The sequence below is a fragment of the Cololabis saira genome, chromosome 6 (assembly GCF_033807715.1).
Source record: "Cololabis saira isolate AMF1-May2022 chromosome 6, fColSai1.1, whole genome shotgun sequence".
NCBI classification, from domain to species: Eukaryota; Metazoa; Chordata; class Actinopteri; order Beloniformes; family Belonidae; genus Cololabis; species Cololabis saira.
In genome coordinates, this window is record NC_084592.1 from 9,378,445 (window position 1) to 9,401,466 (window position 23,022).

Consider the following 23,022-nt stretch of genomic DNA (forward strand, 5'->3'; position numbering starts at 1 on the left):
CACGTTCCCACCTATTCCTATTCAGGGTCATGAGACTCGCTGGAGTCTATCCAAGCTTTGTTCAGGCCGAAGGTAGGGTTACACCCTGGACAGGTGGCCTTCACATCACACATAACGTGAGATCTTAATGAAGCTTTTCAGTCTAGAGCAGCTAAACACAAAGTTTCAAGGCTGTGGTAAGGTGGGATAATGTAAAACACCCAAATAAATATGGTCAAACAGAAAATTGGATTCTTTCATAATTGTATATATCTGTATAAGAGAAAGGTGATCGTAAAAGGTTATTATTCAAATTGCACTTTACAAGCCTTCTGAGTTGAAATATTGCTCTTGACATTTCTCACTCTATTTTAACGGTTTCTTTAGATGTTTTTGTTGGCTTGGTAGAGGCCGGTATTTGACCTTACCATATACAGAACATGGTAGTTAAAGGAGCCGTCAGTAAGAAATGGCCAAAACTGGTACTGCAGTCACTTTCAAAATATTGAGCGGCGTGTACCCTCCCCCTCCTCCCCCCGACCAGAGGTTGCCAGGTAGGCTGCAGAATGCAGCAGGAACGTAGGCTGCCATGGCTGCGATAATTAGAGCCGAGCTGGCAACCCGGATGCCGAAACAATACTGACTTGGTGATTGGGAGATAGGTGGAGGGTGGAGCTTCAGAAACAATACTGACTTGGTGATTGGGAGATAGGTGGAGGGTGGAGCTTCAGAAACAATACTGACTTGGTGGTTGGGAGATAGGTGGAGGGTGGAGCTTCAGAAACAATACTGACTTGGTGATTGGGAGATAGGTGGAGGGTGGAGCTTCAGAAACAATACTGACTTTGTGATTGGGAGATAGGTGGAGGGTGGAGCTTCAGAAACAATACTGACTTGGTGATTGGGAGATAGGTGGAGGGTGGAGCTTCAGGCCAAAACAAAAAATGACAACATAAACATCAGTTGAGGGCTGCAACTCCTCTTTTTAAACTGGAATATGTTGGCTTGAGTGCTGTTGTCAGTGACATAAGTATTTGAAATGAACATGATTTTTAAATGTCTGTTGACATATCGGGGTCATTTTATGATTCGTTTTATTATTGCTCTTACATACAGCTCCTTTAAAGGAATGAGAAGCTGCTCACAGTTAAGGTTAAATAAACTGTTGCAAAAACCTATTAAGCACTGTAGAGTCTTTCCATAGAGAGGTTAGTACCTATTTTCTTTGTTGACTACTTAATTACTTCAGGAGATATCCCTTTTTTCTTTCGTACCAGTAACTGCCTGTAGGCTACTTGCCTGATTGCCGTGTAATACAAGGATGGGCTATGCGCTTAATTGAACAGCAGATGGCGCTGTTGTGCCTGAACCCTCCCACCCTGTTCAGAGTCTAAGTGCAGATGACTCATCTGTCAACATGATATCCTCCCAGCACCGGGAATAGGACCAGAAAAACAGCGATATCAGGTCTGGGTCAGGCAGACACGGGATGAATCCTCACCAGAACCAAAGACAAAAACGAACCCAGGTGAAGTCCCACCTGGGAGAGAGGACGTCACCCGTCTCTGAAGGAGACCAACCTCCTCCGGCTGACACCAGAAACCAGCAAGAGGCTGACAGACAGCCGCAGTAGTAAGTGTCAAATGTTACAAGGAAGAAATTGCTTTCTATAAATTTCGTTTATTATTTCTCCAGGGAGAAACTGAATTGTTATTTCAATCTCAGCACTATATATTTTTTCTTTTGAGGATGTAGAAGACATTTAGATATCTAGATGAGTTGGGAGCAGAAGAATAAACATTACTGTTTACCCACAACACTTAAATTCCTTGTCATGTTGTTGTTTCAGCTCTGTGCTCAGTTTCACTTTTGTTTCATGAAAATGGAAAGAGACACGTTGCCTTCATGGTCACTCGTAAATCCCAGTGTCTTCATACAAACAGAACACGAACCCCTCTTTAGCCCTGGTCCCACATGGGTTAAATAAAGTCTTAAAGTGTTAAAATAAAATCTTATTTCCAAAATGAAAGCTTATTTCCATTAAAGTCTTAATAGATTTTTCTAATAGATAAATAGACAAATAGATTTTTCTTTTCTTTGTGACCAATCCTAAATGATATCTGATATCTGAAGTGTAGGCTAGCATGCGAGAAAACTGCTTCAGTGACATCATACAAGGAAAACATTAGTTATTTTGGTCAGAGATGAACAAGAATAACCTTCTACAAATTATTTAAAAATACTTTTAATGGATTTAAATGCTTTTACAGTTACATCATTTACTCAAGCTATTTTAAACCAACTTCACTTGAAAGCAGCATCATATCTTTCAGTACAGCACAAATTGGCCTTTGAACTTGTTCACTAAACTCACCTTCCATTCACTGTCTAAATATGAGCGTCCTTGTGTCTCTGTGTCTCAGCTCAGGTGGATTCACCGTTATCCCACCAAATGAATCCCTGCGAAGCCAGATAAAAACAAGTAACTCTCCCACCTCTTCAGTTTTGATCTTCACACATGTTTAGAATTGCTCTTCAGATTAGTGGTGTTTGTTGTTGCTGCAGAGGCTCAGAAAGAGGAGGACGAATTTCAGAGATGGAAAGAGGCCCACAGGACTACTTCTGTGCACACGAATCCAGAGAAGCTGGGTAAACCAACACACAACAAACGTCACCATCACACTTTATTTGTTCTCAGATTTATTTGTTTTATCCTCCCTTCTTACATCTAATACTTTCACCAGGTGGCAGTGTATCATTGGCTGAAGCCAGGGAGAAACAGTTAAGAGATTTAAGGTGCTCCAAACTGCAGAAGAAGGTACATTTTCAGCAAAAATATCATGTTCACCTCATCACTTCATATAGGCTACAGTTGAACAGTTACAGTTATGAACACTTTATTTGATCCCATGCTGATTTTGAGTGTTTGACCACACTGTGGTCTTAATGTGCTTTATCCTGGGCATCTTTGTTGTTACCATGGCCATGTTTAGTGTTATTGCCATGTTGGAAGACCCTCCACGACCCTCTTCAGTGTTCTGCCTCATGGAAGGAGGTTCTTGTCTTGTCTTTTTTTGGTGCATGGCCTAGTTACCCCTCAACGAAATGAAACAGCAGCAATCCCAAAGCATAATGTTTCCATCTTTGCTTGACATCAGGGATGGTATTCTTAGGGTTGTAATCAGCATTTCTCTAAACACAGGAAGTCCAATTGATGCCAAAGAGGACCTTGGCTTAGTGTGTGTACATTGGGGTTCACACCAGTGAACCAGAGGTAAACCTCCCTCCACCTTTAAGTAGAAGGACGGGTCCCGACTGTCGTTTGTGCTTATGCATGTAACAGCAGTTCAGAATACCCACCCTTTTTGGAGTCCTTGGTAGGGTGCTGAAGACTGTTTCCGTTGGGGACTCCCTCGTTCTGCTAGGAACTTCAATGCTCACATGGGCAATGACAATGAGACGTGGAAGGGCATGATTGGGTGGAACGGCCCCTCCGATCTGAACCCGGGCAGTGTTTTGTTATTGGACTTTGGTGCTCATCACGGACTGACCATTACAAACAACATGTTCAAGCACAAGGATGTGCACTTGGCACCTGGACACGCTAGGTCGCAGATCGATGATTGACTTTGTAGTTGTTTCATCGAACTTGCGGGAACATGTCTCTGAAACTTGGGTGACGAGAGGAGCAGAGCTGACAACTGATCACCACCTGGTGGTGAGTTGGCTCTGGTGTCGGGGGAGGACGCCAGTCAGATCTGGTAGGCCCAAACATATTGTGAGGGTGGACACCAGTGGTTAGGGATGCCATCAAGCTGAATTCTATGGGGCCTTTTTGTCTTGGGCCGCTGATAGGTACCGGCAGGCCAAGCGAAACGCAGCTTCGGCGGTGGCTGAAGCAAAAACAGGGTGTGGAAGGAGTTTGGAAAGGCAGTGGACTTCCGGATGGCTACAAACAGATTCTGGTCCACCAACCGGCGGCTGTCACCTGTCCACAATTGAGACCGCAGGTGACTGCAGTCGACTGCTTAGAAGAGTTGTGGTTATTGACCATGGGTGAGGGTAGTAACCAGCTCAGTCAGCTCAGTCAACTGGTCTCTCAGCTGGCCTGGGAACGTCTTATCCCCCCAGATGACCTGGATGAAGTCTGGGCTTCTCTGCTTAGGATACTGCCCCCACAACCCGACCTAGAATTAATTGGAAGAAGATGGAGCCCAAATTTGGTCTTATTTGACGACATAGTGTTCTCCCAAGGTTTTTCCAAATCATTTTAATGTTCCCTGGCAAACTTCACACAGTACATGTCCTTTCTTGAGCAGCGGGACTTTGCAGGCACTGCAGAATTTAGATTTGGATCGCTCGTATCATTTAGGAGCTGTTACACTCAGGCCTGACCGTCCTTCTCCGAGGTCTGCCTGGACCTCTGCTCAGATACCCCCTTGGCATGGTTTAGGACCACCCTGCATTCCTGTGTTACCAATGGCCAATGGCTGTGGTTCCAAAAGCCTGGACTTTGTGAAGAATCTCTGGACTGATCCCTCACATTGATCATTATCATCTTTACCCCACAAGTTCAAATCTGGGATGGAGCACCATAGAGGGGAAATGATGGTTATTTTGCATTATTTTATTAATGAATAATCACACCAATGGTTGTCTCCTCTTCACCAAGCTTGCAGCTGAAGGCCTTTTAGCCCAGTGCCTGACGTCCTTTGATCTTTCCATTCTCATGTCCAACAGCTTGTCTATCTGGCACCATTGATTGTTGATTAGCAATGACAGTACACAGTTGTTTGCCTGACTGACCGTATGATGTGGTTACAACTCAATGGTTTTTATTTACTGCCTCTCAGATTTGATAGGACGTTTTAATCCTGAAAGGGGTGGAGTACCCAGATGTGCAGGGCGGACGTTCTTGCACGCTTTATCCAAATCCAAGTCAACCTAAATGTGATGAATTTAGGTTGACTTGGATTTTTCCTTTTGTGGAAAGCAACTGAATCGAAAAGAAAATGCTGTACGTTTACAAACTCTTTAAGGGATTTAGGCCAGAGCAATCAAAGAACAATGGGTTTGCTTGTTGCATTGCACTTATACATTTCATTCATTGTTTCAAGCTGAGAAAAGAGGAACAGGACAAGAGGAGGAAAGAAGAGGAGGAGGAGGAGCTGCAGAAGATGAAGACCATACAGAGGGAGAAGGTGAGCTCAAGATTAAAATAACAATGTGTATTTAGTGTTCAGGTTAATTCTTTTTTATTTTGACTTGTACAGTAAAATATATTCAAGCTATTCAACAAACGCTCTGTTTACTTTGAGTTGTTTTGAAAATAGTGACTTTAAATCAAAGGAAATTCCCTTATGAGAGATATTCTGAAATAATTGATATGGCTCTTTTTGTTCTTCAAAGTCGAAGCCATAATTATCTATAAAGTACATTTAAAAGCAACAAATGTTGAAATTTGCCCAGGCACAACTGACCCCTCTGGGGGATTCCCGCGGGTCCAAACTCCTGTCTTAGTTGATTTTACCCTGCCCGTTCATTTACTCCAACCGTGTGCAGTCTCACAGAACAGACATGACTGTGGATTTCTGTTGTTTTTGTTGTTGTTTTTGGCCAATTTCAGTCTTCTCACATCTGAATTTCTGGTTTGAACCGCTGTGTTTTTATACCATTGTCACTCAGACATCAATAATTTGTACCACACCTTGCACTCACACGAGTCAAATGAAGCAAACTTTAGAGGTCAGTCACGCTTGGGACCAGAACAGATTGTCTATTATGTGCACTATTACACAACAATTTACAAACAGGAAGAGCTTGGAAGAGTGGGAGGACCGAACTGTTTCACAACGCTCCAACACTTTCACAGCTTAATTTGGATGTGTCTGATGATCACATAGCTCCTGTACGGGTGTGGGCATGTAGAAGATGTAACAAGTATGATGGTGCCAATCCATTTAAAAATCAACAATAAAATCTCATTTAAAAAAAGAAAGAGAACAGGGTGGCCAAGACTGGAGTAATATGATCAAGCAACTGAATTTTGAACCATCCGGAGACGCTGCAGGGCAGACTGATCTAAATCAACATCAGGTGGTTTATAATAATTTGATATAGCGGTAATACAAGTGTAATGATGCATAATATTGTCTACTTCTTTGAAAGAGATATGAGGCTTCAGCTTTGCAATCACCCTTAGTTGGAAAAAAAAACTTTAATCACATCACTGATCTACTTGTCCATCTTAAAAGTGGCTCAAAAAAATCACACCCAGGTTCTTGACAGAGGAGGACGTCAGTCAGAAATGATAACATCGGCAATGCTTTACAGTTGGAGGGAATATTCGGGTCGATATCTTTCTTTGATGGAAGGCTGAATGACAGCATGTTTATAAACAGTTGGAGTGCATCCTGATGCTGAAGACAGATTCCTGTAAAAAAAGAAGCCTTGAGATAACAGTATGAAAAACATCCTCAGCGAGGTTTGTTTTGCCCTCTCCCATCTTTTAATCTTTGTTTGACAAACCGTCCGTATTAAAGAATGTGAGTAGGTGGAAAAGCGGCTGTAATAGTGAAAGCTGCTTTCCTGTCAGAGTGTTGCACCACTTTCTCAGCGCATACTGCACTGAGGTTGCACTGCGTGAGAAAAAAACACTGTAAATCAAATCTAAACTTGATTTCTAACCCTTTGGCCCTAAAATATATTTATTAAACTTTTTTGACAATTGAGAGAAAGAAGAAGGTAGAGAAAGATTTAGAGCACTTACTGTATGAACCACAAAGCAGGATTTGGACCTGGCATCAACAATTTAAAGAATAAATGAATACGTAAATATGAGGAAAAAAAACCCTCAGATTGAATCTGTAAAAACTTAAATGATAACTGTCAGTGGTACTGATGTTACTGAAACCATTTTCTCAACTGCAGGTATTCGGAACCCCTTGCAGCAGAAAATTAAGTGCAGCACATACAACATTCATTTTCTGTAACAAAATACCGACCGGCTTCTTCAGCCTTGCAGGGTCATGTTTGGGAACCACTGAGTAACGGTATCAGTGTCGTTTTTATATCCTGAAACGTCCAGCACAGTGCAGGAAGATGTAAAACCTGAACCCAGCATTTTCACTATCAACTATTGTACGTTTAGTGGTTGCAGATCTCCTTTGTTTAAGCCAGTAGATGTCAGTGTCCACCAGAGGTGCAGCAATGGAGTCTCACACCAGCTTCACACCCACAAAGAAAGCCAGATTGGTGGGTTTGTGGATGTCCAGCTGTCAGACAGAGAAATATTCACCTAGAAAGTTCTTCTCCATGTCTTCCCTTGGTCTCAATCAGAGTGGCCGATGGTCCGCTGCATTTATGGGAAAGGGAGAACTGATTATAACGATCAACCTGGACTTAAGCTCCCACTCCAGCACATCCCATATGTGCTTTATTGAGTACTCTTTGAGAACATCTCATTGTCATATTAATGAAACCAGATAAGATGATTCCATGGATTCAGATGAATGGGTCATCATCAGCGTGCACAGCAAGGTCTGCACAAGGCTCTTTACGGCACATTTATTTGAAATCATGTGTGTTGAAGCAAGTGAACGTCTGAAACATGCAGGTCCCTCGACATCCCTGCTCTAACCAGTCTGACCATTGTGTTTGCCCTCTGGCATCACAAGGTCTTGCCTGAAGAACTGACTGAATGGTCACTGGATTTCTCCTCTCTTTTGAACAGTTCTCTGTAATCACCAGACATGGTTCTACTTGAACATCCCAGTCAATTAGGAGTTTCTGAAATACTCATCAACACCCACGCCATGTTCAAAGCCACGGAAATCACCTTGAATTGATTATTCTTCTGCTCAGTTTTAACATCAGCTGCAATGCTGCAATGTGATTGGCTGATTTGATGTTTATAGTTGAACAGGTGAGCCCAATCCAGGTTTTTCACGCCATTCAGCAGGTCTTTCTCATCACACGTATTTTATAATGAGACAAAATATTGTGTGTCCACATTCTGTTAGAAATAATCTGTTCTTTTTCATTCCACATCACAAATTACATGAATTATTTTCGACTAGTTACTAGTTACCGTCTCTAGATGGCAAAAGGGTGATGAGACGAGTACAATACTTCAAAGAAACGTCCCTGTTGCATCACAGGAATGTGCTGCCAAAGCCGAGACAGTGAAACGGTCTTGTCAGTCTGCAGACGTGATCAAACATGATACCTCTGCCTCAGGAATGTATCCTACTCGTCCCCGCTTCCTCTGGATTCTTTATGTTGCTGGGCAGAGAAGTCCTTTCATGCCGTAGAAATGTAGTCACGGATGAGTGAACCAGTCATGTTGGCAGTGTGAGAATGTGATGAGGACATTGAGATGAAATCCACAGATTAAAGTGTTCCTTTTAGCTGGAAAATATAAATAAAAGGAACCTTAATATTTTTAGCGATTCATTCAAAATTGAGATTTAGTCACAAACAAATGCATCGCTGCACAAAAGTTACCGGTAAAAGTAATAAAGCTTAGGGAAGCTTCACAGCCCCCCGAGCTCTAAAGGTATTGCAGAATCACTTTTACTCTTCAAAAAGTGAGGTTTATGTAGAGTTTTGTGTGCACGATACTCCACAACAGCTGCAACTCATACATCACGCTGTAATGAACAAGTTTGCGGTGACGCGTCTGTGGTGTGTTGCAGTCGGAGCGTCTGGAGGCAAGGAAGCGGGAGGATGATGCAAGGAGGAAGGAGCATCACCGGGAGGATCACAGCAGGTCAGCTCCGGATCAGGCTCCACTTTGATGTTGTTTTGGTGTTCTCTCTCGCTCTGTAGTGAAGCTTAGTCGTGACACAAACACCTGTCCTGCACGAAGCAGGCGTCCAGTGTCTGATCCGCTGGTGGGATGCTGCTGGAGCCAGATGCATTTCCTGTTCATGGGAGAAGAGAGAAACAGCATATTGGTTGTAGGTATCAGGGGAAGTACAAAGATGCAGATGAGGTTAACCTCTAATTGCACTTGTGCTGTGGCTAAAAGGCTGAAAGTTTTGCGAAAATGCAAAAAGAAGACTTAGCCTCCAACCTCACGACCAACTCTGAGAGACTCCCGTTTTTGTGTGCTGATTGAAAACTGAGTCACAAACTATAAGAGCATACCTTATGTTAGGTGTTTTAAAACTCCGTACTCGTTGATATGAGAAAGAAACTTCTCTCAATTAGAATTTTTATTATTGGAGATTAAGTAAACTTACACACTGCCCTTTTCCTGTTCAGCAGACAACCCCCCAGGAAAGACCACAGAACAAAATAAGTATCATAGTTTTCCACGGACAAAAATGCAATTATTTAGATAAATGATTACAATATAATTTGCAAAACTTAGGTTAGCCCTCCCTTCGTTGCATCCATGATTGTTCCCAATCACTCGGCTCTCTTCGTCTTCTTTCGCCCCAAACATCGTGGAATTGGCCTCAAGTAACCACTCTGGGCTGGCTCCCCTCTGTCGCTGTTTGCTTGAGATAAGGGAACTACTTCAAGTGATTAAGAGCTAAACTACGTAAACGTGTGTGATACTGTACCTCCATATCATGCAGGCTTTGCCTGCGTAAGAGTGTGAGCCAGGCCACAACACACAGATGATGTTTGGGCCTTTTTAATCTATCTCCCAGGTCTCTGCAACTCCTGTAAAGGCTAAAATACATTTATTCCTACCCATAATTAGGTTTAAAATAAATAAATAAATAAGAATGAAACTCACAGCCAGAACAACAGGTGTGGTCGCTCATGTTTTGTTCATTAACAGAACGATTAAGCCTGTGAAGCAGTAAAGCTTGCAAGTCAGTCTTCTGTGGGTTGTTGATATTTTTTTCCGCTTGGATAAAGTTCAAAATAAGGCATTTTATTTCATAAAGAGCACAGGAACAATTGAGTTCTGGAAGAAATGAACGCATGAATGGCCATTCAAAAACTTCAGCAGCAAGAAGAGATAATCTATGTGTGGTTTTAAACAGGGCTGCACCATTTAGCACTATGTGAAAAGAAAAAAGTGGCATGCCTTTTATTTATTAACCAGAAAAAAATCCCATTGAGATTTTTTATATGTAATGCAAATAACACAGTAGGATATGCTCCCCCAAATAACTTGAAACGAAAGTGACAATTCTGGAAAAACAACCCTATTTCCTTCACCGCATTCTTTCTTTATATCCTTAAATCCATCAACACAGCCGCGGGTTTCTGAATTGAGGTCTTTCTGCAGATTGGTCCACGCTGAAGGTCTCTCGTCCAGCTGTTAAAGCCTGGGGAGACGAGGAGGAGTAACTCTAAAGCTGGATAAAGATCCAAATTCAAAGTACCAAAGGAGGCAAGCATAGCAAAGCTAAGCTTGGCTTAATGATTATGAGAAATGTCCAAACGCATTTCTCATAATCCACAGCTGAGGCTGAAATACTGGAAACCAAACTGAAGCTCAGTTACAAACAAAGATGAGCAACAGAACTGCAACTGGTGACCCAGCAAGAGGAACCAGAGAAGACAGATAACAGGGATGATAGATTTAATAAAGTTAATTTTGTCTATGGTTTTACACTTTAATTTGCTGATTCTTTTCGTCTGAGAATATTTAGGTTTATTAAATATCTGACATGTTTCAGCGATTACTTTCGCCTTCATCAGAGTCCGACTCTGATGAAGATAACACTTTTCATACTCTGAAATAACTTTTGGCAACATTATAAATTGATAAATGCTTTACTGTTGAGACCTTTAATGCAGACAGAAATATGTCTGCAGAAATGAATGTGTATGAACAAGTGAATTTATGTGAAAAAAAATCATGAACTGTCTTGTGTAGGGATGGGAATCGAGAACTGGTTCTTGTTTGGAACCGGTTCCCAGTGTTTCGATTCCCTTTTCGATGTCAGTAGGCACCAATGATGTCATCCATGCATGTTGCGTAACTTACGCATGTAGCTTGCGCATTTTGCATAGCAACTAGCCAGCAGTCAATGGTAAACGTGGCACCCAAGCGATACAAACGCATGAAAGTCTGGTTACATTTCAGTAAAAAAAGACAACAACAGGGCGACTTGCAATACTTGACAAGTGGATATTTCGTCAAAGGAAGGAAATACTGACAACATGCAAAAACATTTGTGCACACAAAATGCAATAACAATCAATGAATGTTGCGTATTTGATCCGCTCAAACGTCAGTAATTCTCAATCCAGCAGTAGCAACGTTAGCATGTCCTTGGCTAATAATACTGACATGAGTAACTAATTAACTAACGAACACTGCCTATCATATTAGCGGCATTTGCCGCATTGTTCTTTTTTTTCCAAATAAGAATCGATAAGGGAATAAATAAAGAACCGAATCGTTTAACAAAATAGAAAAGTTGGAATCATAAATCATATCTATAACCATACCTAGTCTTGTGGTTATACTGTCTGGAAAGAAATTAAAGTCAAGGTAAACATCATTTATTTTGTTGTCATATCATGCCATTCTTTTCCAAATTATAATTTAATTGAAAGAATCGCTCCAAGTGACAGATTAATGTGCTGTGGAGACAGGTAAAAAGTCCCCTCATCCACTGTCGGCATTTTTTAGAAATATAGATCAAATCATCGGTTGAGAAAAACCGCCCATTATCACCGCTGTGCTTAACTGACATATAAAATCAATGTAGGGCCTCCTTAAGGGAGGTCAGGCTTTTATACTGGGTGTAGATACAAAAGGGATTTAGTCTGTCTGCTGTACAGTATTTTTGTGGTTTTCATCCGATATTCTCCAGTTTTGTGTCGGACCACTTTAAATCAATTAAATTGACAGGCTAAATGTTAGTGGAATCTGGGGCCGACTCCGAGGGAAACGGCCTGTCAAGTAGCATCTCTGGCTCCCATACAAAAGACACAAAACCAGCAGACAGTGGACCGAAGTCAGAACCTGAGGAAACAATGAGGATATTTAGACATGGGGCTGAGTCGCAGGAGGAGCGTAACCGATCAGTTGTTCCGCGGACGGGGACGGCGGTGTCAGACAGGGACAAACAAACCCGATCAACCTTATGGGACTGTCAGCGTCCCGGGCCTGTGGAGTGTCTGTGGAGTAAAACAATCCCCTGTCAGGTCTCATTATTTATGTGTGGGTTTGTCTCTTTGAAACACTCAAGGCAGATGATTTACTGTTTATTTACTGCAGGAAGACGCAGAGTTTTCTGGAGAGGATTGAGAGCAGGGCAGCGAGACCATCCAGCAACGCCACACCGACGTCATCCAGGGTGAGCCGGCGACCACACATGTATGTTTTGTTTGTATACATGTAGGCACACACAGGCTTTGTGTGTGTGTGTGTGTGTGCGTGTGTGTGTGTTTCAGGGCTCAGCTTTGAGCCTCACGTCTGTGGCGCTGGAGAATGAATCTTTGTTGTATTTCACACCAGTAGAACTGCCTTTGGAAACTGTTTTCTGAATAAACATTTTTGGGTGCCGGGTTTTCATCATCCGAGGCTGCCTAAGTCTTAAGCTCTTTCCCTAAAAGACCGGGTGGAGGTGGGGGTGCGGGGCCCCGAGACCCCTACAATTATCCCTTGCTTAAAGCCGAGGCACACAGCAGTGCAGGACCATCAAGAAAAGCCACCGCTTTTTATTCTTCCCTCCTTTTTGCTCCTAAGTGTTATCCATGTGTCTGGTGACTTTTTTTTTCTTTCTTTTTGTCTGCTTCCTATTTGTTTTTTTTCTCAGCCTCTCTTCCTCTCTGAATGTTGGTTTTCCTGGGAGGGACGGAGTGGAGTGGAGTGCTAGGAGAGTTCAAGGGACTTCCCAGAGTTCACGGCGAGCAGAAGCAGACAGGCAAAATGACGTGACTGTGAGGTTTCTGCAAAAGAGTGAAACAACCTGTCCTGGTAAAAGTCAGCGCAGAAAAAAAAAACAGCTCCTCACCTGCAGTCAATTCCTTGCAAATTAAGGAAGTCATGCAATGTTCTCAATTTTTCCCTTTCCCTTCACCGTGTTGCATGGTTAAAGTGCTGCCGAACTAGCTAGTCATATCACCATGTAATTCCTGTACACTATGACAGTTTCATACCTCTCAGAAGAAGACCAGTTGCCATACTTTCAGTTATTCCTGACCAGTCAGAGCAAATGGGGCCTTCTGGGAGGGGTGCCTTAAAGAGACAGGCCTGGGCGTTTTAGATAGAAGGTAACAAGAGATGCTGCAGCAGATCACAAAATAAGAAATAATCTCAAGCAGCATTTATGCTTATTGCCAGCACTCTGCAGAGTTTATTTTAATTTCTCATCCATAAACATTAGTGAAATGGCTTCTCCTGTTTTTCACCTGCCAAGCTCTCTGAAACTCTTCCTATTCTACCTCCTCCTCAGCTTCCACCGTAGGCGCCACTTCTGTGGGGATGGGGGTTGAATTAAGTTAATCACCCTCAAATATCTCTACGTAAGCCTCAGACAGCAGGACTGACTGAAGCTTAGACATGTCAAGTACAGTATGTTTAGTCATTAATAGACTGAAATTAATATTTATTTTTCTTCTTTTCATTTCTTCCACAAAGCAGCTACCTTCTCTCTCTGAAACTATAAATAATAATTCTTCTCAACCATCACTCTTCTGGTAATTACCGTCATAAATCATAAGACTAAAATCTGCTGTAAATCTTGGCTCTAACACGTGAAAAGGTCACATTATTCTTAGCTTGGAAAACACACATTTATTGAATAGTGTTGACAGCTTCTTTTAAAACGTTGTACGCGGTGCAGATGACTGTGCACGCTCCTCCACCCGGCGCATCGCTGAAACAGCCCGTGGATGCACGACATGTAATTTGGACGACGCCGTTAAAAAAATGTACACGCTCTGTGGACGGAGGAAAGACTTTCTTCCCCCTGCACTCATCCCCCACCCTTCTCGATAGATGTGACGCAAATCTTTCAGCCAGAGAGGAAGAGACAGTGGGTCAAAGCTTTTGGTGGAGAAAGACAAGGAAGCTCTTACAGTGAGAGAGACGTGTGTGTGTTATGGTAGACCACAAACACACGAGTACACAGACAGGCTAACTGGGTGACAGAGTTGACAGGATGAAGTTACAGATGGTAAAAAAAAAAAAAAAGTTCAACTCTTCCTGGCTTTTCCACCTTTGTCTTACTCTGTCTCCACCTTTCCTCCCCTGTCATCCCTTCCATTATTTTCTCGTTGCCCACATTCACTTATCATCCACTCTTTGTTCCCATCAACTCCTTTTCTCTCTCTCTCCTCCCATCTTAACTTCTTCTTGGCTCATTTGTCTCATTTCCTTTTAACATTTTCTTGTATTTGCTTCTTCCATCTTTCCTCTCTCCTTCCCCAAATCTCCCAGCTCTGTAGCTCTGTCCGATGGACGTCACAGATTAGGAGATGAAAGCGCTGCGGCCGCGAGGCAACAAAAGTCAACCTTCTTGATGTGGTTCTGATCGGGACGCTGGGATCTGTTGTTCTTACAATATTGGCTCCAAAAGACAGACGATTCTCCACCCTCACATACTTCTGTTGTGGCTCTACGTACAATTGTGGTGTGTGTGTGTGTGTGTGTGTGTGTGTGTGTGTGTGTGTGTGTGTGTGTGTGTGTGTGTGTGTGTGTGTGTGTGTGTGTGTGTGTGTGTGGGAGAGTTGATGCAGATCTTTGGTGAGAGCGGAGTGCTCACTCAGGTGGGCTGCCCACCCCCCCTCCTGGGAAGGAAAGTTGAGAAAGGAAGACATTGTACTTATTTTCTCTGTAAAATTAACATTAAATTGCATTTACATTAAATTTTAATTCATATTGACAGTTAACCTGCCGATGTCTTATGTAAGTTAAGCAAACTAAATGATTTATAACTGCTAATACAGAAGTGATTACTTCACTTTACAGTAATTAAGCGTAACATATTTATTTTTAACAAGTAGCAAATGTGTGAGTAATACTGTGTTTTTTCAATGTTTTGCATCATTGTCTGCTGTCTGCATGGCTGCTTTTTTCCTGCCACCCTCTTGCAGTTTTGGACTTAGTCTCAGCAGCATTTGTGCACATGAGAAACAGAACATGGGCTTTTACAAGAGTAGAACTTGTTTATCTTGAGAAGGAGGTGAACTTGGCTCTAAGATTTGAATGAATTTGGCTTGTAGGCCCTGGTTATTTTGGCAGATTAACATGCTAACATCTGTTATAACCACCACACTAAGAGTACAACTAGCACGGTGGGAATGTTTTCAGTTTTGCAACTTTGCGGGAATCCTCTGTTCATGACAAACCAGCAGGCTTGAGACGTGAATCTGAAATAAAATGGAAAACTGACCAAATGAAGAAAGATCTTTTTCATATTAATAACCAAGAAATCAGTTTTCATTGTTCTGGGGTTTTTTTTCTTCATAATTAGCTGCTTCTACAGATTCAGGTTACGCAACAGGTCTCGCAGTTTTGACTATTTCATCTTGAAACAAACTTCTTTCCAAGTGTGATTAAATTAGAATTAATTTTGGTCGGATTCATGTCTGATTGTCGTGTCTGCACGGCGTCATGGCTGGGCTAAATGGTGTGTAATTATCCTGATGGGTTTTAATTCCTAAAGCTAACAAAACAAGCAGTGGAGGCTGATGGCGGCGTGCAGAAAGAGTGACATCATGGCATCTGCTGAGCCAAATGCTTCTGTGTCATTTCATCCAGTCATCCACCTACACATTTTTGTAGTCTAAGTGTTTGCAAGCTGCAGGAGTGATGCTTTTCCACTCAAACTGGAGAGAAGAGGCTTTTTTTCTTTTTTTTGTAAAATAACCTCTGTACAGTCCAAGATAGTAAAATAATTAGATTTTTACAAAGGCATCCAAATACTTAGAAGCTGAACAGATTTGTTAAAACAACTTTTTTTTATATGAAAGATGTGCTGTTGGAAAGCTGCAGCTGTGTAGTGACGTCATGTTTACAACAGCGACCCTTGCTGTTTAGCGTGAAGATTGCAACGTGTGGGGAACACTCAAAACACTCTTATAAATGGCACCGATATCACAATTTCCTCATGCAATCCCAAACATTCAGGGCAATGACCTTTTCAAAAACTGCCATGAAGCTTCACAACTTCACTATTTGATTTGTTCTCTTTTCTTGCTCTGCACGATCAGACTTTGATGTAACTTTTCTGTTTTGTCAGCTCGAGGAGGTGGAGAACAAACAGAGAAAGTCAAAGAGTGTTGAAGAATTGGAGCTGGAACGCAAGAGGTACAACCAACCATGCACTTATTAAAAAAACAAAACATGAGGTATGAGGTAAACGATGGAGGATAGGGGACATCTGATGAAAATACAGAACTATTTGAGTTAAACTGAAACTAAACTGGGGAAAAACTCTCATTGAGATTGTTTGTTTTGCTCATCCCTTTGGAGCCAAACCAGTACATACTGACCGGGTCGGTGAATGTCGAGTGGCTGAGAGTACTATATTTTAGTGGGTACAGAAGTTTAAAAAGCTGTCAAACACTTGGAGCTCGCTGCCAGTTGGAGCCTGCAGGCATATTTAAGACCACAACACTTGTTTTATGTGAAGCATCATTTTTATTCAGTTTATTTTGACAGGGTGAACGCAGCCTTTCTGGACAAGCTTGAGGGCAAGAACACATGGAAGGAGGAAGAGACCCAAAAGGAAAGCACTGTGGAGGAAGAGCATCCCTATTTGGCCCCTGTTGACGTGGGACAACAGGCAGCGACTGGACAAGAGCCCTGGACTCACCTGAAACCAGATTCAGAGCAGAGGTTCTCCGGCTGGACCGAGGAAGCTGGTGAGCTGAGATTAGATGTGTGAATAACTCACAGAGTCCCGTTTCTCACGCTTTTTTTTTTCATTCTGGTTAACCAAACCTAAATCAGGCGTGTGACAAAAATTGCCCACCTCATCCTTTCTGTGATTTTTTGTTTAGTCTATGTCCAATGAAAGGCTTTGCATACTTCCTTCATGCATGCAGGAAGTTGTGCATGGCACATTCTGATACTGTACCTCCGGGCATTTAAAATCCTGCTGATACTTGTAGTTTGTGGGAAATGGGAAAACGTGTGTGTGTGTGTGTGTGTGTGTGTGTGTGTGTGTGTGTGTGTGTGTCCGTAAGTATGAGTAAGAGAATTTTTTCCAAGTCTTTCCGTCACACTCTTGACCAAAATATCAAATGTAATTAAACATGTGAATCTGCAGAGCAGACACAGAGCGCAAGAGCATCAGACCTCAACAACACCCACACAAACACGCAATTTGTTATTAAGCATCCGTCAGTCATGGAGGGGAAACTCTCTAAAATGTTGAAACCAGGCTAGACTGACAGACTCGGCCCGCAGCCAGGCAGACATGCCGAGAGGTACGGTCCCACCCTTCTGTAATTGGCTTAAATTGACATTATTGGACGGCAAACTCACATGAATACCTGAGGACTGGAAAAAAAAAGAAATGTTCTGCTACCACGCATGTGCGTGTTGCATGAAATGGAATGTCTGGTTTTATCCCCACTCAATCAAACGAGAGTTGAGGCGTTAAAGATCTGTACCAAAGAAGAACTGGTGTAACAAACCATAAAAATCACATTCAGGTGTTTTATTTTTGTAATGTCAACACGGATATGATCCAGTCATCCAAAAGATGCAACTTTGGGTTGCTTACATTTACTAGTACAACTCCAAAACTGCCTTAAGAGCTTGTCAGAGTCAGGTTTCCATCATTAAGATATGCTGAACGTCATCAAATATAACCTCAAAATCCAAGATAGCTGCAAATGATGGAAACTTTAAAGGGGACCTATTATGGCATTTAATGTATATTTTAAACAGGCCTCGAATGTCTTAAAAACAATCAAAAGCTTGTTTTTTCTACATAAATCAGAAATTCAGCCTGTGGGCCATGTCTCTAGTTTTACCGCTTCTAACCTCATTATCTATGAGGGATTCTGATGGGAAGGGAAGCTATGATAATGAGACTGTGCTGATTGGCTGCTTGAATGACGTGTAGCAGGGGAGGGAACAAAGCCTCTCCGGCCAGAAGAGCAGCGGCTCTGTACACAAAGCGTGTCCCATGCGATGCGATCGAACTTCAGTGACAAAATCAATTCCATTGCTTTATTTTCTATTGGACTGTCCTAACTGGCCGCGAGTTTAACGGTTTCAGTGTGGACAGAGAGCGTCCGATGTCACGCAGCTCGACGCGATAGTCGAACGCTCGCATGCAGTTATGACCCGGTGTGGGATCTTAAGCCTGAATTACGGTTCTGCGTTAAATCCACGGGTACCCTACGCCGTAGGCTCTGCGTTGGTTAAACGCGGAACCATAAATCAGCCTTTAGTTACCTGAAGAGGGAACGGGTCACCTCGTCTTCACACTAATTCACACAGGAAGATTTAATTGAATTCTAAACAGGTACACCACAGTTATTTACTCCGATTCCTCATCATTTCTTATGTTACAAGACAAATGAATCATGTTAACTGTAAAGAAATCACAACACTGAAGGTTCACAAATGGCAACATTATTGTTAAAAAAATAAAACACAAGTTGTATATAAATAACATGTATAGACTATTGCTGGCTCAAGGAAGGGCCGTGCATTTCTTCTGTAGGTGTCGTTGAACAGCTTCAGGTGCTTGGAAGATCTGAAACCATAAACAGAAAAAAAATGTATTACGGTACTAATAGAGCTCCGTAACACGGAGTAACACCGGAGCTAGGCTAAATACTTAGCCCATGCAAAGATCATACTTGTAAACAAATATAAATAACATAAAAAATGAACGTTCTTACCGCTGACTCGTGTGCAGTTGCCGGGTCCGTACTGTTGGTACTGATCCTTTTATGAGGGTAAATGTCGATGCAAAACCTCATTTTTACTGTCCCTCGCTGTGGAAACAGCCAGCGATACACTCCGCTTCTTAACAATGGCGGACGCTCCGTCTGGCGGAGTTAGTTGTGGGCGTGCTTTCAGCAGCAGAGGAGACCGAGGCGTGGTTTGCATTTTGCTTACGTAACGAAAATGCACAAATCTGAACGGCTCGTAAAAGTCACATGACACTGGAAGGATCCTCCGGGCGGGGTGAACAGACCCTGCAGAATTTAGTTGCTTTCCTCCTTCTCTGTGTTGTCAGGGTGAGGGGAGACCACTTTATATATGTTAAAGGAAGAAAAAACGTGTTTTTCATAATAGGTCCCCTTTAATAATTTTCTGTTTATTGGCTTTTATATCTATTTTGTGTGTTTCTACCTAAATGGTTCTAAGTAGCATAGATCCATCATGAGTTGCTCTAGATTCTACTCTAGAGCTAACTCCACCTGTAAACTATATCGTATATAATTTTTCATCCAGTATTTTGTCCCAAGGAGAAATGCACTTAAGGAGGAATTTCCCTTGTTTATGATATCAGAGAACAAATCAGCTTTTAATGGAAAACAGCTTCACATTGGATGCATTCATTTGCATAAAGTTTGGCCGAGCTCAACCTTTGGACACGCTGCCTTCCAGAGATGTTTTTGCAGGGGCGTTGACCACACTTCTTTGGTTTTAATGGGATCGGTGCAAAGCCATCGATTCGTCACATGCAGTGGACGCTCGCCTAAGCCTGCTCGGATGTCGAGGCTAAAGAAGCAACAGCTGATGTACCGACACAAGCCATATTGGTGGAGCATTTGTCCCTGGAGGCAAGTCAGCTGACGTAAGGGCCGTTATGACCATTACTGCCTAAGTCATTTCCGCGGGTTTAGATACTTAAGAGTTGGTTTAGCCATAGACTGGATATAAGAGAAGCCTGAGTCATAAAGGCAGCAAGTTAAACACAATACCACTTCAAACCATCTCTGGGTCTTGGGGACTGGTTGAGAGGCTGAGACGCTCCATGCTGTGTAACTTCTGAACTGGACACAGTGGAACGCTAGACCTCGTGGTGGCCAGTTCAAGAGTGAAAATGATGTCTTGTCCTCATTCATGTACTCTTTCACAGCTAGAGTCCAGTTATTTCTGTTGTTGAGACTCGTCTGGCCTAACGCTGCTGTGCCCAGACTTGACCCCAGCTCACGATAACGCAGAAACTAACCCTGATCCACCCATGACCTGAAATCGGGAAAAATATGGACTCACTGGACCACATGAACTTTTTCCATTGCTCCAGAGTTCAGTGTTTACTCTCCTGAGAAAACTGAAGCTTTTTCTTTTTTCTCTTCTCTTTTTTTTAATGACCACCAATAAGTGGTTTTCTTCAGGCTACGCAGCTGTTTAGTGTCAGTAATCTGAGTTCATCTCACACTGTGCCCGTGGAAATGCTCTTACCTTTACAAATAAACAATGTTGTTAGTACCTTTTTAATTAGATTCTTAACAAGTACTTAAATCTGGTAACAATCATTCACGATTTATTCCTGCATTTATTCCCCTGAGATAATGGCTCGCCGCGATCCTTCCAGGTTTTAGCAAAGCGTCGGACAATTCTTAACACCGGATAGGTATTTACAGCAATCTTCTTGTTTTATTTGTTGAATGCAGATCAATAATTTGACCTTCTGAAACAGGGGAACATCTTTTTTATGACCACAGGATGCAACAGGATATGAGACGCTTGCTTGTTACAATCACAGCAGTGCTGTGTTGATTTGTTTATGAGCAGGCAGTGTATCCCCTATAAGTCATCACAGTTTCATTTATTAGATTTACTCCTTCTCATCAATCAGGTCAGTTAATACATACAGACCTGAATAGGCACCAGGTCTCAAAGATGCAAATTTTTGTTTTATAAGGTTTTAATGTTACTCTGAATGTTATTCTAACATCACCAAGATAGTGCGTTTTAAACATCAGCTTTCAGTGACTTTACGCATCTACCACAGGAGAAGGGTTTTATTGAGGGAAGTAGATCATTTTAAGGAGCAGCGGTTCTCGTTTACAACCTTAAATAGCAAAAATGGTTTGCTGACTTATACCTCAGTTGCTGCAGTCCACAAGAGCAACAAATCTGAGCGGACGCCCCAGCACTCGCTAAAATTGCAAAAGCAAGCACCTCGTTGTCCGGCCGAACTGTCCAACCCTAAATAACCGGCAGGTCACAACAATGAAAAAAAGAAACGTTTTATTCTTTTTTTTTTTTTTTTTTTTTGCACATGTAGTGGAGTCTAATTGACCACTTTTATTTCATACAGATATATACGTAGCTTTCCATCCTGGTGGGATTACAACTAAAATGTAGGAATCTATAGCACCATGGGAAAAAAAGGGATAATGTGCATTGGTTAGTTTCTGCACAGGACTCAGTTCACAGGGCAACTACTGCTTCCTCTCCATAGCGGCTCATTGTTGACCAACTGCCATCAAAACACTAGCCAGAGCAGGGTGACTTCACGCACCCAGGGTTTAAGCCAACATATCCAGGAGTATTTCAAGCCTTTTGCTCTGGCACTTGCATTGTGGGTGCAGTTCTGCATGTTGAAATGCCACAACATCCTCAATCCATGACAGGATGCATCCGCCAGACCAGGCCTGTATTTCACCAGTGTGAAGATGGTGTTTTTCCATTCCGCCATGGCGTGCCTCAGACAGCTCTGCTGCCTGGTGGGGTGATGGAAGGATGGGAGATGTATTTATTTATCTTCCCTCATCCTACAGCCGGACCAGACGGCGAAGGAGAGAACTTCCAGGAGTCTGATCGCAGAGCTGTGGGGAAGACACAAAATTGGCCAGAAGGGAAAAATGTTAAAGCTGCCTCAAAGAAATGACCACAAAACTTCCTGTCAGATGTTGAGGAGCATTTTTAGCCAAACAGCTGTGGAAAGAGCATGATGGGGATTGCTGCTCAGCATGCAGTGGCCGATCGTGACTGAAAATGTTTAGCAAAACAGATTGAATTGGCTGTTTTGTAAAGAAAACAAAAGTTGTGAGATGGAGACCTTCAACTGTGGACGGAAATGTCAAAAACAATTAAAAAACTTCTTTGTCATGGAGAAAAAAGGACCGTGTGGGGATTATTCCTTCACTTTGTTTTCCAGATCCTGAACCCGACCGCGACTGGGCGTTGATGAAACTGATAACCAACTTTCCAGACTGCGCCAAAGACTTCCTAGAGGACATCCTTACCCAGTGCAACGGCGACTACGAGGACGCCTACACATTACTCATCTGCACTCTTAGTTAAATTTAATGTTTTAGTTGAAGGGGGGGGCTGTCTTTCATTCAATTCTAGGGCAGTTAAAACCTCTACAGACACAACCATAGCATAGAAATACCTACGATGCAGTGTGCGTCCGTTTGAATCTTTTTTCCATGATGCTGTTAATCACTGAGTGTTTGTCTCTTGTATCTGTCTGGATCCACTGGGATGAGTCATGTCTGTTTTTTTACCACGTTGTAGAGTTGATTTGGTGTTTGTGTCCTATAAATTTAATTTAAAAGGTCATCCCTCCATGACTCATAATCATTAGTTCATATGTGGGTCTCTTAATTAAATCCGCCTGCGCAAATGGAAGAACGCTCAAGCATCTTTTGTTTGTTTTCTATAATTCTGTGCGACAAAGAAGGAAGTAAGGACTGACATTAGTTCTGCTAAAGTGAAATACCTTTTTTTCACTAATTATATTAGGGCATTAATAAGTTTTATGTTTTTTAACGTTTTATGTGAAGCACTTTGTGTTGCATTTTATACATGCATGAAAAGCGCAATACAAATAAAGTTTGATTTGATTTGATATCTTCACTTTTTTTTGGCCCACATTTGGCTCTGACTGATGAGCTTCAACTCACATATGTAGCCACAAAACATTGCCAAAAGTCTCCATGTTCTTTTACCCTTTGGCCACTTGTGGCCCTCATAACACTCTAGCCAAAGTCATTTTATAAAGACATCTGGGCCACATTACCAACTCTATAAGGGTGTCAAAAGTGGCCCAGATTAGGCCCAACTGTACCTGTTAGTTTGGTTATTGGATGTGGATGTTCTCAAATGTTAGAGGCTGGCTGTGACGTCATGTAATACAAGTGTTGTGAAGGTTCGGCGTTGCAGAAAGGGAATGCAGATAATGA

General features: G+C 42.2%; 1 protein-coding gene across 1 annotated transcript; it reads left to right on the forward strand.

The window, feature by feature from the left end:
• The first annotated feature begins 1,386 nt into the window (after window positions 1-1,386).
• Window positions 1,387-22,688, forward strand: epsti1 (epithelial stromal interaction 1). The gene is made up of 10 exons (XM_061724368.1): window positions 1,387-1,611; window positions 2,403-2,461; window positions 2,545-2,628; window positions 2,724-2,797; window positions 5,097-5,180; window positions 8,676-8,749; window positions 12,179-12,257; window positions 16,149-16,216; window positions 16,571-16,773; window positions 21,993-22,688. Exons 1-10 carry the CDS (start codon window positions 1,469-1,471, stop codon window positions 22,136-22,138), a joined length of 1,014 nt encoding a protein of 337 aa, XP_061580352.1. The 5' UTR covers window positions 1,387-1,468; the 3' UTR covers window positions 22,139-22,688.
• Window positions 22,689-23,022: the final 334 nt, after the last annotated feature.

What these genes read in the sequence shown, in the direction of transcription:
- epsti1 (XM_061724368.1), top strand. Translation starts at nt 1,469, where the DNA reads ATGAATCCTCACCAGAACCAAAGACAAAAACGAACCCAGGTGAAGTCC. An exon ending in GCTCCAAACTGCAGAAGAAG is followed by an intron (nt 2,798 to 5,096) that starts GTACATTTTCAG and finishes CATTGTTTCAAG; the next exon opens with CTGAGAAAAGAGGAACAGGA. An exon ending in CCACACCGACGTCATCCAGG is followed by an intron (nt 12,258 to 16,148) that starts GTGAGCCGGCGA and finishes CTGTTTTGTCAG; the next exon opens with CTCGAGGAGGTGGAGAACAA.